The sequence below is a fragment of the Cydia fagiglandana genome, chromosome 1, assembly GCF_963556715.1.
Source record: "Cydia fagiglandana chromosome 1, ilCydFagi1.1, whole genome shotgun sequence".
Taxonomy (NCBI): domain Eukaryota; kingdom Metazoa; phylum Arthropoda; class Insecta; order Lepidoptera; family Tortricidae; genus Cydia; species Cydia fagiglandana.
This window is the reverse complement of record NC_085932.1, coordinates 10,431,861-10,449,003: the sequence shown is the minus strand read 5'-3', so window position 1 is coordinate 10,449,003 and position 17,143 is coordinate 10,431,861. Positions and strand designations below refer to the sequence as shown.

Genomic DNA, 17,143 nt, shown 5'->3' with positions numbered 1-17,143 from the left:
ATAGCCATGTCAGTCCATACAAAAGTTTGCACAATTGTACAAGTTTTCCGGCAGAGGGGTAAAAGCCCTTAATGGCCACTCCAGTTATTAAATGCTCTAAGTCACGAGTTCATGACTGTGTATGTAATGTAAACCTAGGTATAGGTAGTAACCAGGGGTATGGTAAGAAAATATGGGGAAGACGAAATTTAGGACTTAAAACCAATGTCAGCTGGATGTAGCTACACTACACCTACCCCCTGTTGCACTACCGTAATACTAACTTATAAGTTTTGATAATCAACATTTCCTATTATTTTGCGAATAAACCTAAGGGCATAGGCATTCAGTTTGTGATTTTACAACAGTAAGTATATATACTTGGTCAAGCAGATCTTGTCAGTAGAAAAAGGCGGCAAATTTGAAAAATGTAGGCGCGAAGGGATAGCGTCTCATAGAAAAATTTGAATTTCGCGCGTTTTTCTACTGACAAGATTTGCTTGACCATCTATCAATATGTATTTTACCAACTCTGTATTAAAATGAACAAGGGTGCCTTACATTGATAGGCCATTTTCATATTTTGGTTTACCGTAAAATGGTACCTAGGTACATTAATGAATCATCTGTATTATTATTACACAAATATATGACTTATTTATTATTTAATTAAGTTTAAGATTAATTTATTTCATATTTAAGAAAAAATTACTGTTAAATTGTTATACTTTTTTATCTAAAGATACTATTATGCATTTGGATAAATTGGATTAAGAATTGGTCTGTACACATTTAGATAATAAATACATGTAAAAAAATTCACAACATTGTTTTTAAAATGTCTGTGCCAAACAGAGGGTGTCGGTAATTAAACCTGTAATTAAGTCGGTAAGTTAGGCTGTGGCGCCGTGGCAAGATTTACGAGGTGGACCGACCAAATAAATGCCACAATAAAATGTTTAACAAAACCTAACAGAGAGGCCAGGCTCTCAAATGCAATAGAAGATTAAAACTGCAATTGATTTGTTTAGAAAATCGGCAAATAAAGGGCTTACTTATTTTCATTAAGCAATCAAATAAATACTTATGGCTCCTCTACACGATGGGTCAGCGCCGGCCACTCCAAGGGACGCAGCTATGCGGTAGAATGAGATTGCAATATCACTTGCTCCCTCTAACGCATAAATGCATCCCTTGGAGTGGCCGGCGCTGGCCCATCGTGTAGGAGGATAGGAGCCATTACATTATCCTTTCATAATATGCGCGTCGTGGTTAAAAATCATTGGTTTAAATCGCGGTTGTGCTGTATGTACCACGTGCCCACGAAGAACCCGATATAATTTAACGATATGTTCCTGAATTAAAACCAAAAGTTTACTTTGCTAATCCGCGAAAAGATAACATGCTAGTCAATCAGTGCTAACCCGTTATACTTACTTGCGTATTTTTTACATGCAATTAATGTTCCCACCCTCCCACCGCAAAAATAAAAATAAATACGCAAATAAATGTAACAAACCAGCACCAAAAGAATAATACTCGACACGTGTTTCGCCTTACGAGGCATCCTCAGGGGGGCTACCGCGAAAACCGGAATTCGCAAATAGCGGGGATCTTTCTCTTTTACTCCAATGAAGGCGTAATTAGAGTGACAGAGAAAGATACCCGCAATTTGCGAACTTCGATTTTCGCGGTTATAGTCCTGGAGTTGTTGACGGTCTACGGTCCTATTTTCCCGCACTAGTGCGTAAAATAGCACTTTTCGTGCGTATGTCAAAAGTTTAAAGGGCCATAATTATGTACTGTAAAACGTTGTACGATACACGTACGAATAAGTAAATCGCCACTCGTTTCGAATTTCCTCTTTTCCGCACTTGTGTCGTAAATAACTAATACTTCCTTCTCTTGGCCTCAGAAATGCGTGATTTAGGCCCCGTTCGCACGGCAGCTTTTTCAACGCGCGTTAAAAAAGCGTTTGAATGACACAAATGGATAACCATGTATGTATTCACACGAAGGCGGTTTTTAAGCGCGGCGCTTTTTTATCGAGCACTGTTCGATTTTCGGCGTTGAGCGTTGGCGTCAAATTGAATAGAGCATACGGAACTCCGTGTATCTGTTCTCACAAGCGTTAAAAAAGCGCCGGCGCTGCTGTCAGTTGGCTGTCAAGTGTCAATTTTTGGTGTCAATCGTCAAGATTATTATTAGTTTCACCTTAAAAATGTCAACTTATGCTTACAAATTCCTGAAATATACAAGCTATATTCAAATAATACGTCGTAATAGCAAATAAAGTATGGCTTTGCTGAGATGCGTACGTGGCAGTACGACTCACAAGTGATTTTTAAGCGTTCATATGAACACAAATATTGGAAACGGTAAAAAAGCGCCAACGTCGGGTTTTAACGCAACGCTTTTTAAGCTGTCGTGCGAATGGGGCCTAAAATCTCTCAGATTCTTCGTGGGCACCTTGTATAGAACAGAATCGTTGTCGAAAAAATACGGATCCTTATTCATCATTTAGAAGAAAAGAGGTTAAATGCTAAAAGAAGTATCTAAGTATCATGGTGTAAAGTTCAACGAAATGTTATAAATATAATGAAGGTACCTTCCGTTTTGGTACCTCAGTGTAGAGTTCTCCAGCGTGTATAGTGCGGTGCGGTGTACGGGGATTGAGCAGGTGGGGCTAGTAATAAATATTTTAATTTTATTTATTTATTTTGGTATCTTTTTACTTTATTTGGCAATATGTACCTAACTATACATTTTTTCGTAATCTAAGTGGTTTATTTAGGTGAAAATATCCCATTAATTTGCTCTTCATGATTTGGTGATCATTCATTATATTTGGTGTTTGAATACAATTTGAAGTGCACTTGTGATTAAAACAGCTGGTAATTTTGTAATTTTTGACGTTATTATTTGGTGTTTAGTATATTTTTTTGGTAAGAGAGATTTTTTTATTTAGGGTAGGTACCAGTATATTTTTGGTGGTCACTATATTTGTAATTAGTATTCTTTGGTACAGTCCCTATAAGATAGAGGGCGTCACCGCGTCCGCGTCAGCGGCATACAGGGTGATTCATGAGACGTGAGCAGGACTAATCCTGCACACTCAGTAACTGATCATTGATCGATCACCATCGTATTTAGGTGAAACCACCACACTTTTTCCTATTTTTTAACTTTTTGGCGAGGGCAAATTTAATTCTCTACAATCATGGTCACCCTGCAAGACCTAATTTAATAATTTTAATAAACATAAAACCTCTTTAACCGTAATGACAGCATTATGATTATGTCGTAAATAAATTAATTATTTTTTTCAACACGACTAGAAAATTAACGTTAACCTCACTAATACTGATACGAAACAGTTGCTTATAATTTACGAAATGCGCAGTGTTAGTCCTGCTCACGTCTCCTGAATCACCCTGTATAAGTTCCGACGTGTCGGAAGCCGGTGTTGCTCGAAGCATATAAGGCATGAAATAGTTTTGACCCCAGTTTTACCATTTTTATTTCACAACCAATTGTCATTTTGACATAAATACTTAGTAATTAATGACAGTTCTGAAATAAGTTACGGCAATTAGATATTTTAAAGTAAATTAAAATGAAAAAGGGAAAGGTAACTAAGGTAAGTAGGACTTATAATAACTATACACTCCACTATTTCTAAAATTACAGCTAAATATACTTCACCATAAAACCATGTCAACTGTTACAGAGTACAGTTTCTCTCAAAAACAAGGCACATTCTTCCATAATTCAAGTAAAAGAAGAAGAAATCGTGCTGCCACCACTGGATGAACTAAAAATTCGCATTAAAAACCTTCGACTTACGAGCCTGGAGCGCGTACCTCACAGCGTCAGAGTTACGTTTTTTGACCAGCTTCTGATCAATGAGACGATTATGCCGATAGGAGCAAGAGATCCTGAAGAGGAAGATGTATTCCATAGTCTAGTTATTAGTGGTACATTGAGCTTTGACCCTTCAGACTACGAGAAAATGCGTCTATTTGCCGATAACCCATTAATTGGTATGTACACAACTTGGGATCCGCTTGACAATTAAACCCAAGAATTGACGTAGACAGTAGTGACTTTTTACGAAAGCGACGGCCATCTGACCTTCCAACCCAGAGGGGAAACTAGGCCTTATTGGGATTCGTTCGGTTTTCTTAGGATGTTTTGCTTCACCGAAAAGCAACTGGTTAATATCAAATGATATTTCGTACCTACATAAGCTCCTAAAAACTCATTGGTACAGTCAACAACAGAGCTATGAATACAGGCAAAGTGCCAAAAATATGTATACACGACCTTAATGTACAGGCAATAAAGTACTGTATACATATTTTTGACACTTTGCCTGTATTAATAGCTCCGTTGTTGACTGTACAACCATTTTACGACGACTGGTCTGGCCTATAGTCCGTTTATTTTAGCATTAGAAAGAACTTCGCAGAAGTTCGCTTGTGGTTCTAAATCTGGCACTTTTAGCGGTAACAATTTGAAGTAAATTATATGTATTGACCATGCTACATTAAATAATTCAATAATTATTAATAATTAACGAGCCTGATAAAAACTGCACGCTTGCTTCTGCGGAGTTCTTTCTAATGCTAAAAAAAACGAACTATAGTGACCCTGCATGTGAAGCCGATGGTCGCGGGTTCGAATCCCGGTATATTTATGTGATAAACACAAATATTTCGTCGGGTGACAAGCAAAAGTCACTAACTGACATTATTGAAATTATTTGACAATAAACCGTGTTACAAGTGTAATAAAGTGCATTGTTACTTTAATTTTCTGATAGTACTTAGTGAGTTTTGCGTGTCACCCGACGATTTGTTCCTGAGCCATGGGTGTTTTCTTTCTATGTACGTATATGAGTTTGTATTTATCTATATAAGTATGTACGTTACCTAGCACCCATAGTACTTAGTTTGAATGGTTGATCTGTGTAAGATGTCCCCTAATATTTATTTATTTATTTCTACGTTCAATTTATACGAGTATATTGTATCGAAATTACAGTTGTCAAATTACCTAAGCCGTGTAAAGCGTTCATATACACCTATATTTATACACATATGTATAAGTTCCACTGCTTTGATTTAAATGTAACTTGTTCGCTTATTCCCACCTGCTGCTCTGAGGGGCTACCGCGAAAACAGAAATTTGTAAATTGCGGGGATCTTTCTCCTTCACTCCAATGAAGGCGTAATTAGAGTAACAGAGAAACAATCCCGCAATTTGCGAACTTCGTTTTTCGCGGTTATAGCCCTGTATTATTTTCCAGTTCAAATTCAGGTCGCTGATCATTCGGAATGTATGCCATGTCCAAGTTGCTGCAACATAGATATCCTACCGCTGTTTCAAGGTAAGTTTCATCAGAATATTTCGCCAATTATCGTATGTAGACGACATTCGTAGCTCCTTGCTACGAATGTTTGATATTCGATGTATTGATATTAAATCTCTGTCATTATTTATTATGGTTCCGTACCTCAAAAGGAAAAAACGGAACCTTTCTAGGATCACTCGTGCATCGTCAGTCTGTCTGTCCGTCTTTCACCTATTTTTTCGGAAACGACTGCATCTATTAGTTCAAATTTGGTACACCTATGTAAATTAGTGACCCAAAGATGGACATGTAATGTAAACAAATGAACTTTTGGGTATAAATGAGAAAGTAAAAAATAAAGTTTTTAAAACTATATCGTGTTATACAGGGTGTAATCGTTAAGTGTAGCCAGGCTATAATTTCGTAAATATAACAGATATCAGAAAACTTCAAATTGATATCGAAAGTGCGTCACCCAATAAGTAAAATTAAATTAATAACTTTTTTTTAAATAAAAGCAGAAATATCCCAAACATTAACTTCAAACCCTCCCATACATTTAGTACGACGACTCACCCCTCAAAGAACGTCGGTGTCGTAAGAGACAAAACTGCTTGTGATTCATTAATCATTATTTGCGATAATAAACTGTAATAAAATAATAAAACTACTTTTTATTTTTTAAGGAAGTACATATCTTGTTTACAGTAGTTTCTCGAAATGACGTCCTTCTTGTGCGATACATTGACGGGCCCTATTAAATATTTCTAAATGAACTTTGCGGTGTAATTAAAAAATGAATGTTAGATTTATTATTTCATAAACGGTAGTTTTATTATTTTATTACAGTTTATTATCGCAAAAAATAAATCTCAAGCAATTTTATCTTTTACGACACCAATGTTCTTTGAGGGGTTAGTCGTCGTATTAAATGGATGGGAGGGTTTGAAGTTAAGGTTTGGAATATTTCTGCTTTTATTAAAAAAAATATATTAATGTAACTTTACTCATTGGGTAACGCACTTTCGATATCAACCTGAAGTTTTCTGATATCTGTTATATTTACGGAATTATAGCCTGGCTACACTTAACGATTACAACCTGTATATCAAATGAAAGAGCTGATTTGGAGAATTTCAGATATATATATTTTATAATTTTAACATAGGTTAGAAGTTATTTAAGAAAATAGTAAAAAAATGACCATTCCCCCCTTCCCTTTATCTCCGAAACTACTGGGTCTAAAATTTTGAAAAAATACACAAAATAGTTCTTTACCTGAACATGCTTATATTATATTAACCTTGACATACAGACTTTATATATTTTTTAAATTTGTAATGTATAAATGAGAATTTAGATTTTTTGAATTTTAATAATTTAATTTATATTTAATTTTTTATGACTTTACTGTTACTTTAATTTAATGAATTTGTGATAAATTATTCATTTTTAATTCTTTTTGTAATTTGTAATGTAACAGCACCAGTCATGGGACATTTAAGAGGAAATTTCGAGTATTTATGATATTTCCCTTATACATGTAAATGATCTACCGCTTAGCGTGTTAAAAGATGAAAGTCCTATCCGTCTTTCATGTTTTAGGCATGTTGTATCAAGTTATGGCAAAAAAATTATTGGTATACGCTTTTATCGCTGAATGTATTTTTCTTTCCACAGCCAATTATTATTGAATTAGATCCATCGAGACAATTCTAAGATACCCAAACACAATTAGTTAGGGTTTATTGCGATAAAGTTCCCATGGCCACCTCCTGTCTCCATCATCAGATCAGGTCCATGTTATCATAATATTGCATTATCATCCGATTTGCATACTTAATTACGTACTTACACAAAATTTCAACTGAATCGGAAATCGAAAAGTGGCTCAAATTCAGCTACCAAGATTTGACCCACACTAACTAACAGGGCAAGTTAAATAAAAGTTTGGAAAAACGATATTAATTTATCCGAAGTCCGAGAATACCTCCTGGTTGACATATTTCGTAACTACATTTTACTTCTGTATTGTTTAAACATGAAATTATGGCATGGCAAGCATCATTATGTCAATTGTCCCATCTTAGGAGGTATGCAGTTTTACAGCTCCTATAATGGGATTGGGCCAAATACCAGTGGCGGCGCGTCCATTAAAGCCGATTCCCACCGGCTTGCCTGTTTTTGGACGTTTGAGCAGAGTTGTAAAGGAAATATGTAAGCCAAATTAGCCCCGGCTTGCCTATGGATATGTTTGACGCGCCGCAACTGCCAAATCCCACTATTTTTTTACATCTGTGGAGTCACAACATAGTGTGTTGTATGCCTTATCTCATGGTGAATGCAATTAACAAAGCAAATTCTAGTTTCCATCAAGTATTAAGTAATTAAAATTTAATAAATTAACTCACCTCTCTTAACGAAGTTGTTAAGAATTCTTAGTGATATTGTTTTTCAGTGGCACGACAAATTTTGGGTTGACGCAAATTTCTTAAAAAATAACCGAATTTAATAAAAATTCAAACATAAACAGCTCTAGGACTCTTATTTATGATAAAAATATATCCAGTGTTTATAAACTACTTTTAGATACTTATTTTAGAGGAATTGTGGTTTTTTGTCCCATTACTGGTTCCACGTCCATTATAGGGTATACTACTATATATGGAATAAACGTTACATTACATTTACCTATAGATGACATTAAAACCTATTAAAAATGTGCAGTCAAGCGTGAGTCGGACTTAATGTACGGAACCCTTGAAACACGAGTCCGACTCACACTTGGCCGGTTTTTTAAGCTACATTTTAATCGAGGCTTTTAATGCGTACTTTTCCAAAAGCGTACTTTTCTTCTTTTGCTTTCTAAAAGTACTAGTTTAACCCTTTATAAGGCATAAGGGTGTCAGGAATTATGCAAAATTGAATCCTATCACTATGAAATAAAGTTCAAAACCAGGTGGGAATTATATACCGATCATCGTTCTATATGAAATTATCAGGTGACACCTGCATGTGTATCTCAAAACGCATGGAGCCAATGATCGAACCAACTGTTCTGCAGCAGAAGAGCTGGGATAACTTACCCCTGATCAATTTAGAGGTCGAAATGGTCCGAAACCCTGAAAACAAGCTCCACCACGAGGTCCTGAACGCCGCCAACAGTCTGAAAATGACAGTCGTCGCTGCCTATAATATTATTAATCCATACAATCCATCTGTCGATTATGTTGCTGTCTCTACAATACAATTAAGCAATGAATTAGTAAGTAACAACTAACAACTTAACAAGTTAATATCCCGGGCACACCTATCAATTCCTCCTTGAGACCTTTCTATAGTGTTATTACCGAATCATTGTTCCTTTTTTCGTCAAGAAGAGTTCCTATAGTACCCTTCCGACTTTTTTATCGATAGATCAGCTCCACATTGGCATATTATAAAAATATAATCAATATTACTGTAATATACTAGACTTATATATCTATTCGCTCAAACACCGGGAAGTGGATCAAATCAAAAGACTATAGCTAGAAACAGGATACAAATATATCAAGTGACGATAAATGAAAGCTAATAGCACGAGATCAACACGAGTTGCGAATTAGGTAATTCGCAATAGGTATTCGCACGTGTATCGTACAACGTTTTATAGTACATATGTCACTCTAAATTTTCGACATAGGCACGGAAAGAGCTTATTTTCCCGCACTATGTAGTGCGGCATAGTAGCACCATATTTGCTGTAAACGTAATATGTAACGCACAACACGATAGAGTTAAGCGTTACCGTAATGGGATACATTATTCATTAGGTAGAGAAGTAAGTACAAGATTTTTTATAAGGACCTACCATTTCTTCCAGACTTCGGATATCGTAATGTTCAAGCAGGGCACTCCATATCCGAAAAGATTTTCTATTAACAGTTTTCACCCCAAATGGGAAAGCATTTCGTGCGAAAATTCTTTTAGGAAATGTGAAGAAAAAATATGTTCTAGCCTGGATGATGTGCAAAACAATGAAAACATTAATTTAAATTATTACTTGAATCAGAAGGACCAAAGAAGTAAGTAATAAATTGAGATCTCCATTAATTTTTTAGGTAACACATGTATAACACTCTGATTTCTCATTGTAATCAAACATAAAAACGATTCGTGCTTAAAGTAGGCAAGTAATTCAGTTATTTTGACCATTGAAAAGTCATCCCTAAAATATTATAACTAATCGCGTCGAGAGATGATTCCTATGACGGTTCTTTCAAATCTCTTTTGCTTGGGCTTAATTGAGGAAATTATGTTTTGTACCGTATTTTTATTACTAAAATGCTACATTTCTAAATAAAATAATGTGCTATACTTCCAAAAAATGTCTACAAACCTTTTACGTGACAGCTACTCCATATAAAAATGAACTGTCATTGGCTTAGAGAATATAATCAAACGGAGTATCCATTAACAGGCGTTCCTCTCTGTCGAAAATAGTCGGCCAATGGTCATACGCATTGTATGGGCTGACGTTTATCTGACGTGGATATTTTTACATTACGTCTACATTTGACATGCCTCTCCCCCGCAAAAATCGGCAGACTATTTTGTACCGAAAATTATAGACAAGGCGTCTCCGTTTGGTTATATCCTCTAAGGTCATAGGTATCATCACTCGACGCAACAGGTAAAACCTCTTAATGTGACCAAACAGCCAAGCAGCAGCATGACCTTGTCATAACTTCCTTCCAGATTCCGTAGTTTGGGCTTCATTCCACCGTAGCCTGGTGTTGGCAGGTGAAGAGCATCTTATCTATGAACATTTCCGCCGGTACCAGTGGCCGATGGAATTTCACATGACCAACGAGGAGGGCGGGTACAGCTTTATGGGCTTTCTGGATTTATCCAAACTCCTGTACCCTGGAGGTATTTCACACTACAAACGGATTTTATTATGAACCCGAAAGATGTTAAGAGGAATGTGGACGGTCATTTCTTCATACAAACGTAGTCCTCATTTTCCTCTCTGGATATTGACATTATGGAAAATATTTTAAAGCTATGCCCTTGCCTTTGAGCTTTTTTCGATTGACAAAACTATTAAAAGTAATTCAAAATCTGCACAATCAAACTACCATTTTCGCACAAAACCAGATAGAGTCCAATTTATGACCTAATCTGCCCAGTACCACAGAATAAATAATAGTACTAGGTACAGAAGACTCACTCCCTAACAAAACGCGTCTGTTACGATCAGCACAGATATGGCCGCTAGGTGGCGACAGCGCTACGCGCGGCTTATGGCAAACCCCAAAATTGGGGCCGAACGGATGTACTTTTAGCTACCTGTAGCAAAGCGACGAAATCGCGGAGTGAGCCACGCCTGCCAGTACAATAGTTATGTTAGCACACAACTACAGAATAACTAATACACAGCCAGATAGGTAACCTGGGTAAACATTAGGCAATCGAGCCATCAATTTAGTATATCTATAATATAAATAATTGAAATAAAATAGTGCATGAGTAGGAGGTTTTTTCAGGGTTAGTCCGGTTCTCTCACGATATTTTGCTTTGTCGAAAAGCTACTGCTAAGTAAGAAATAATATGCACATTTCAGATTTCATAATATTTTGACATACTGTTAATGTAAGTCATTATAAATATGATTGCATTTCTGTTTATTGCAAGAGTCCACCATACGGCAGGCGGTTCCTCTACTATGGTTAAACAGCTTTGTGATGTTGGAAAAATGCGGTGGCGAACCACTCTTGAACAGCGAGAGGTCACCGCGCTCTATGGTGCCTTCTCCGCGATCTGACCACCAGCGTCAGGCAATAAAGTAAGTTTTGTATATATGAACTACATACAATTAGTAGAATTTAAAATGTGTTAATAATAAAAGTCAAGGGCATAGCTTTAGGGAGTTACTTACACTTTAAAAAATACACAATTGAATCTTTCGCTTGCTAGAAACGCCTAACAAAAAAAACTTGCTCTCTTGTTCACTTTTATGAAGCTGCTTTTACAGAGGCACGCAAAGGTTTTTTATGCAGGAAGACATTTCTCAAACAAATATTCTTAAAATTTATTGAAGACATTAATCATAATTTAGATGTTACTTACCTAAATTAAAACATCCAAAATTTGTCTATGAATCCCAGTAGTTCTCACAACTAATTTGCCGATAAGAATGAAATACTTTCTAGCAAAGTAATATAAAGATATCAAGTGAAGATACGCGTATTAAACCAAGTGTTTTTTTTTAATTAAATCTTTATAAGATAAGACATAAGGGTGTCAGGAATTATGCAAAATTGAATCCTGTCACTATGAAATAAAGTTCAAAACCAGGGTGGGAAATATATTCCCTCTGCCTTATAAAGGCTTAAATACATTCACAAGAACACTGCAGGTTCACCTCTTAGATAAATGATGTCTTTTATAATACCAGAGAAACAACGGTGACTTCTGCAAGTGCGTTTACTGATGATACAATAGCGCAGCCGCCGCCGACGGGAGCCGATGACGGCCCTGCGTTTATCATCGTCGAGGTGAAGCTGGCCAGGCCCTTGGTTAAGCTGACCATACCGCCCTTCATTTCTGAGTGAGCATAAATTTTCTGCAGATTATCCCTTTTATTATGCTTTTTTGCACGATTGAGAAAGTAACCTGGATAAATATATAGCTTTTTTACGCAGGTTTATTATCATTATTATCCTCAACATCAAATATCGTTTACGTCACGTTACGTTTAATTGACCTTTTATGTAAATGTGATTTCACTTTTATAAAAGTTGAGGGGTAAATGATGACCCCAAGGACTAGTTGCACTAAGCACAATTTGCGGAATGATCACTTCACTAAACAGTGAACTGCAAAATATCCCTTAATTACAATACAATTTAGAGAACGCTTTATCGGGTCAGACGGCTTGGTGAAACCAGCCCTTCAAGGGTTGCGCTTCTAATGCTCGAATATTTGCTGTCACAAAGACATAATTATAACTGTTTTCGGGATATCATTTAAGAAACAAAAGAGAAGAATGTTCTCGTATCCAAATAATGAAAATGCAAAAACTTTCACTTAAGGTCAGAAATCGACAAGATGCTTGGTGAGAAGGCAGACACGACGCCTACTTGTACCGGCCGCGGGCAGCAGAACAGGGACTGGCGCGACACTGTAACCAGCGGTGCTGAAGTTCTGCGCGGGCTACCTCACTTCGGTATGCTAGGAACAATAGTCAATAAAATATTTAAATGACGATCACACATGTAAGAAAGTGTGTTGAATGCATTTATTAGTTGTCTCACAAATAATATATTACTAAGATAGCCAATAGGTAGGGGTTCTCTAGTGCAAATTCTGTAATTTATTTCTAGGAATAACAGAGTTCTGCTCATTCAACCGCCAGCTAAGTAAAACGCGCACGCGTATTGAGCTGTCCACCTCATTCTGGCAGGAAGCGGCCGTCTACGTCAACAACAACTTCGTGGTACAGGATTTCGTAAACTCTGACAACACTTATGAAGTACGTATTCTGGAAGTTCAACCTGTGCAAGTTCAAGTTTAATGCAATGTTTCGGCTATCATTCATTGCCTCGTCTGGCTATTTGGTAACGAGCTTTAAATGTGGCTTTCCATCACAGAAGGGTCCTTGTACTTTAAGTAGGTACAATAAGGACAAGGAGGTTCCATCTGAAATTCGAATAGAAATGGAAAGCCACAAATATCTGAATCAGACTGCTATAAGATCTACTGGTTAATTGAGCCTTTGTCAAGAAGTTATTATCAGAGCTCGGCAGGGGTGAGCCATTTTGACGTCACTTATGTCAAGTGTAGATATTAATAGAGATACACCTTAGAAAGAATTATTAAAATAAAACTTTATTGATTATAATTAAACTAAAACGACAAGGCTTTATGTACAAATAAACTTTAATAGTAGCATATGGATGGATATAAATATTATTTGAAGAGATTTACTAAGAAAGCTTGCTATAAAATTCATTGGTTTTAATGGCGACATAAAGATCGTAGCGGAAAGGCAACCGAAATAAAATAATTTCTTTAGTTATTAAATTACACCACATATTACCATCGAATGACACGGTATGTCCATGTTGTGCAAACTTTGAAAACAGCTCACCCCCGCCGAGCTCTGGTTATTATGGTCAGCTACGGAATGGTTGAAGGATTGACTACATGAAGCTGATTTGTATTAAGTTAAATAGGCCTATGTTCAGCAGTGGACGTCTTAGGCTGAGATGAAACAAGTAAAAAAGCACAAGTTATACTCCCAAAATTAAGCTAATTTCTACTATAAAGTCACCGCGCAAGTTCCTTACCAACCGCCTGAGATAAGTGGTAATCAGCTGTAGATACCGTAAAAGTTTAAAACTTTGCCTTCACATAGTACCTACTATAATAGTATTCGCTTTTAGTGAATCGGGACGCGGTTGGCAAAGTTATGTTAAAGGGCAAAGTTTGATACTTTTACGGTATACCGTGGATTCGTGTACTACAATTATTGGGCAGGAGATGGTAATGATGGCGCACTCGTGCCTGCTGCGCGAGGCCTCCAAAGCTCTGCTCGGCAGCGAGCCGGAGCAGGACCACACCCTGCGGGCCGCGAGGCACGCCCGCCATCTGCAAGACATCCCACATGCCACGGAGCTTTATTTGCAAGTATGAATTAAATTTAGTAAAATCCTATAAATACATTTTCCAAGGAAACAGAAGAGAATTTTAAGAATACCGACAGTCTGTAAGACGTCGTCGAATTTGATGAGTCAACATAAAACAAAAACCTACATCACTCTTGGGGATAAAAAATATTGCCAAGGATGGGAACCATCGGTATTCTTAATTCTTAAAATTCTCTAATCCATACACACGGCAGGAAGAAGTTGATAACTCGTGATATTTTATCGAAGAAATTTGAACTTAAAATAACATTACATAAAGTTAAAATTTCTTCAATTTATTCTCGCCATTTATCAACTTCTTCCCGCCGTATACGGTTATAACCTTCATGGTTTATGTTTATGTAATCGTTATGTATCACAATGTCTTCCTTAATAATAGTTGGTGACAGAGAATCAAAACAATGCGAACAGCTGGCGGGAACTGGCCACTTGCCTGATGGATGAGGATTTTGACCTCGCCAGAGTGTGCATCAATGAGGCCTTACTACTGAACCCGCGGCACCCGCTAACGTAAGACATGATCAATATCTGCTTTTATCCGTCTTTTCGGGTAGATTTTATATAAAATATAAATTTGCTATTTTTCCAGGCTACTCTCGAAAGGTTCCATGTTGTATCAAGAGGATCCGGAATCAGCAGAGTTGTTTTTCACGGCAATTTTAGCATTATATCCATTCTGGACCTCTGGTTGGGTCATAGCGCAGGCTTTCTATGTCGAGCGCCAGGAGTTCCTCATGGCCGATCAAATCCAGCATTATGTGAAAGAGTAAGCATTATATTTTTCACCACACCAGCTGGTAAAGGCTCTCATGGTTGTTCAAAAAAACCGGGCAAGTGCGAGTCCGACTCGCGCACGAAGGGTTCCGTACCATAATGCAAAAAAAAAAAGCAAAAAAAAAAAAAAACGGTCACCCATCCAAGTACTGACCACTCCCGACGTTGCTTAACTTTGGTCAAAAATCACGTTTGTTGTATGAGAGCCCCATTTAAATCTTTATTTTATTCTGTTTTTAGTTTATTTGTTGTTATAGCGGCAACAGAAATACATCATCTGTGAAATTTTCAACTATCTAGCTATCACGGTTCGTGAGATACAGCCTGGTGACAGACGGACGGACGGACGGACAGCGAAGTCTTAGTAATAGGGTCCCGTTTTACCCTTTGGGTACGGAACCCTAAAAATGATGAGAAAGTTGCATTTTATTCACATGTTGGGCAAAGTAATCAAGTTAAAATTTTGAATTGTTTCCTTATGTTGGTTGCTAGGCAGAGGCGTAGCGTGGGGGGGGGCTAGGGGGGCCATAGCCCCGGGCGGCACATAAGCGGGGGCGGCAAACACGGCATTTAAAAAATAAAAAAATTAAGAAATCACGATTTTCAAAAACCGATGGCGCGAAAGTCGCGAGGCGGCGGTGCGGATATCGATATTGCTGCCGGCCGGAGCGCGGCGTCCCGAGCGCCCGCCGAGCTTACACACGAACGGACGAAAGAGCGATGGTGAAAGAGCTAAAAGGGTCTGTTTTACTATACTATACAATATTACTCCTTATTTTTATAACCTTATTTTGGAATGTGTGGGTTTTTTTATTTCTCGAACTTATGTCAACTGTTTACTGATGACAGGGATGACAACAAACAAAGTTCGTCATTTGTTTCGAGTTTGAGAACAGTGCAACTAGTGCAAAGTGCAATATTTACGGAAAGCAGTCATCGGTGCAAGCGCAGAGCGGCCCAAGCACCGCGCGACACAGTGCTTATTTGATGGAAAGAGTCGCGACCTGTGCCGACTGTATCGAGCGCCCGCCTGCTTTTTATCGGTTGAAGTTAGCGCGTTCAATATTAAAAATGAATTGTCTAGGATGCCATTTGAAAATTGATAGGGGAGAATTATTGTCTTGCTCTCAATGCAAAGATTGTTACCATTACACATGCTTTAATTATACCTCAGCGTTTATGAGAGAGCACGGAAATGAGTTAAGGAAGATATGGAAATGCCCTAAATGTGACAACGTTACGCGCAGGCGCCGTGACGACGACACACCTGCAACTCCTGCGGGATTGAGACAGGTACAGCTATTAGAGGAGACAAATATGTCATTAGACGAAAGTAACGTCTCATGTTTAGGAGACACAACCTTGGAGAGCTCGTCCACTTGCCCGCCTACAGACGACGGACCTAAACAAAGTGTGAATAAAAATACCTTGAATGAGTTAAAGGGACAATGTGATATTACAAAACAAAATAATGAGATATCTACTACTATCCTTACAGAGCTGAGAAGCTTTCGCTCTCAAATCACAATGCAACTAGAGCAACAAGAGCAAAAATTCACCTGCCTAATTAATAAACTTGAAAGTAATATAGGCGAATTAAACAAAAATTATACAACTCTAAAAACTGAAGTCGATAGCATTAAAACGATCACAGAAAAAACGAAAACTGAAACGGGCAATATTCGGCAACTAACAACTTCTCATATTGATGACACGAACAAAAAAATTACACTTCTGGAAAATAACTTGGCAGATTTAAGAGAGCATATTCGCCAGCTAGAAAACAGTTTAAATACTTCAAAGAAACTTAATACAATAAAGAAACTTGAGAAAGAGCTGCTTATATCAAAACCAAACCAAAGAACACAAAGTACGAATGCTGAAGGAAACGTTAAACTAACAATGAAGCCAAGCATGAACGATATAGGATCAGATAACAAGAAGTTGAACAAACTATGTATATTATCAGGTAGCAAACGATTGAAATTATTACAAAACATAAAAAGGCAACGTTTTTACGATAGATTCGAGGTCTGCCATTATCTTACTGCTGGTGCTGGTATACTTACCCTTACTTGAAAACATACACAAGAAGTTATCTGGATATACAAAAGAAGATTACTGTATAGTGATGACGGGAGAAACGGATTTCATTGACACACAAGACTATAAAGCAATTGTTGAAACCATAAGAGCTGTCCTACACGAAATCACCAATACTAATATAATTATAGCAGCGCCGACATATGTTTGCGGAGCACCAATATACAACTATAGAATAGAGGTTTTCAACACACTCCTAAATCGTGATATGGCAATCCACAACTATGGACAGTTC

The 17,143-nt window shown here is 37.3% G+C and overlaps 2 protein-coding genes across 2 annotated transcripts in view; one reads left to right on the top strand and one right to left on the bottom strand.

The window, feature by feature from the left end:
- Positions 1–17,143, bottom strand: part of LOC134663736 (protein retinal degeneration B) — a 427,614-nt gene that overhangs the window by 275,077 nt on the left and 135,394 nt on the right. The window lies entirely within an intron of this gene.
- The window catches only part of LOC134667616 (uncharacterized), a 33,781-nt gene continuing 20,233 nt past the window's right edge, over positions 3,596–17,143 (top strand). The window contains exons 1-13 of the mRNA XM_063525352.1: positions 3,596–3,619; positions 3,710–4,022; positions 5,291–5,371; positions 8,338–8,600; positions 9,201–9,402; positions 10,076–10,249; positions 11,015–11,165; positions 11,778–11,930; positions 12,415–12,548; positions 12,706–12,854; positions 13,862–14,011; positions 14,411–14,541; positions 14,621–14,797. Coding sequence (XP_063381422.1) covers positions 3,596–3,619; positions 3,710–4,022; positions 5,291–5,371; positions 8,338–8,600; positions 9,201–9,402; positions 10,076–10,249; positions 11,015–11,165; positions 11,778–11,930; positions 12,415–12,548; positions 12,706–12,854; positions 13,862–14,011; positions 14,411–14,541; positions 14,621–14,797 — 2,102 coding nt within the window. The remainder of the gene's footprint in view (positions 3,620–3,709; positions 4,023–5,290; positions 5,372–8,337; positions 8,601–9,200; positions 9,403–10,075; positions 10,250–11,014; positions 11,166–11,777; positions 11,931–12,414; positions 12,549–12,705; positions 12,855–13,861; positions 14,012–14,410; positions 14,542–14,620; positions 14,798–17,143) is intronic.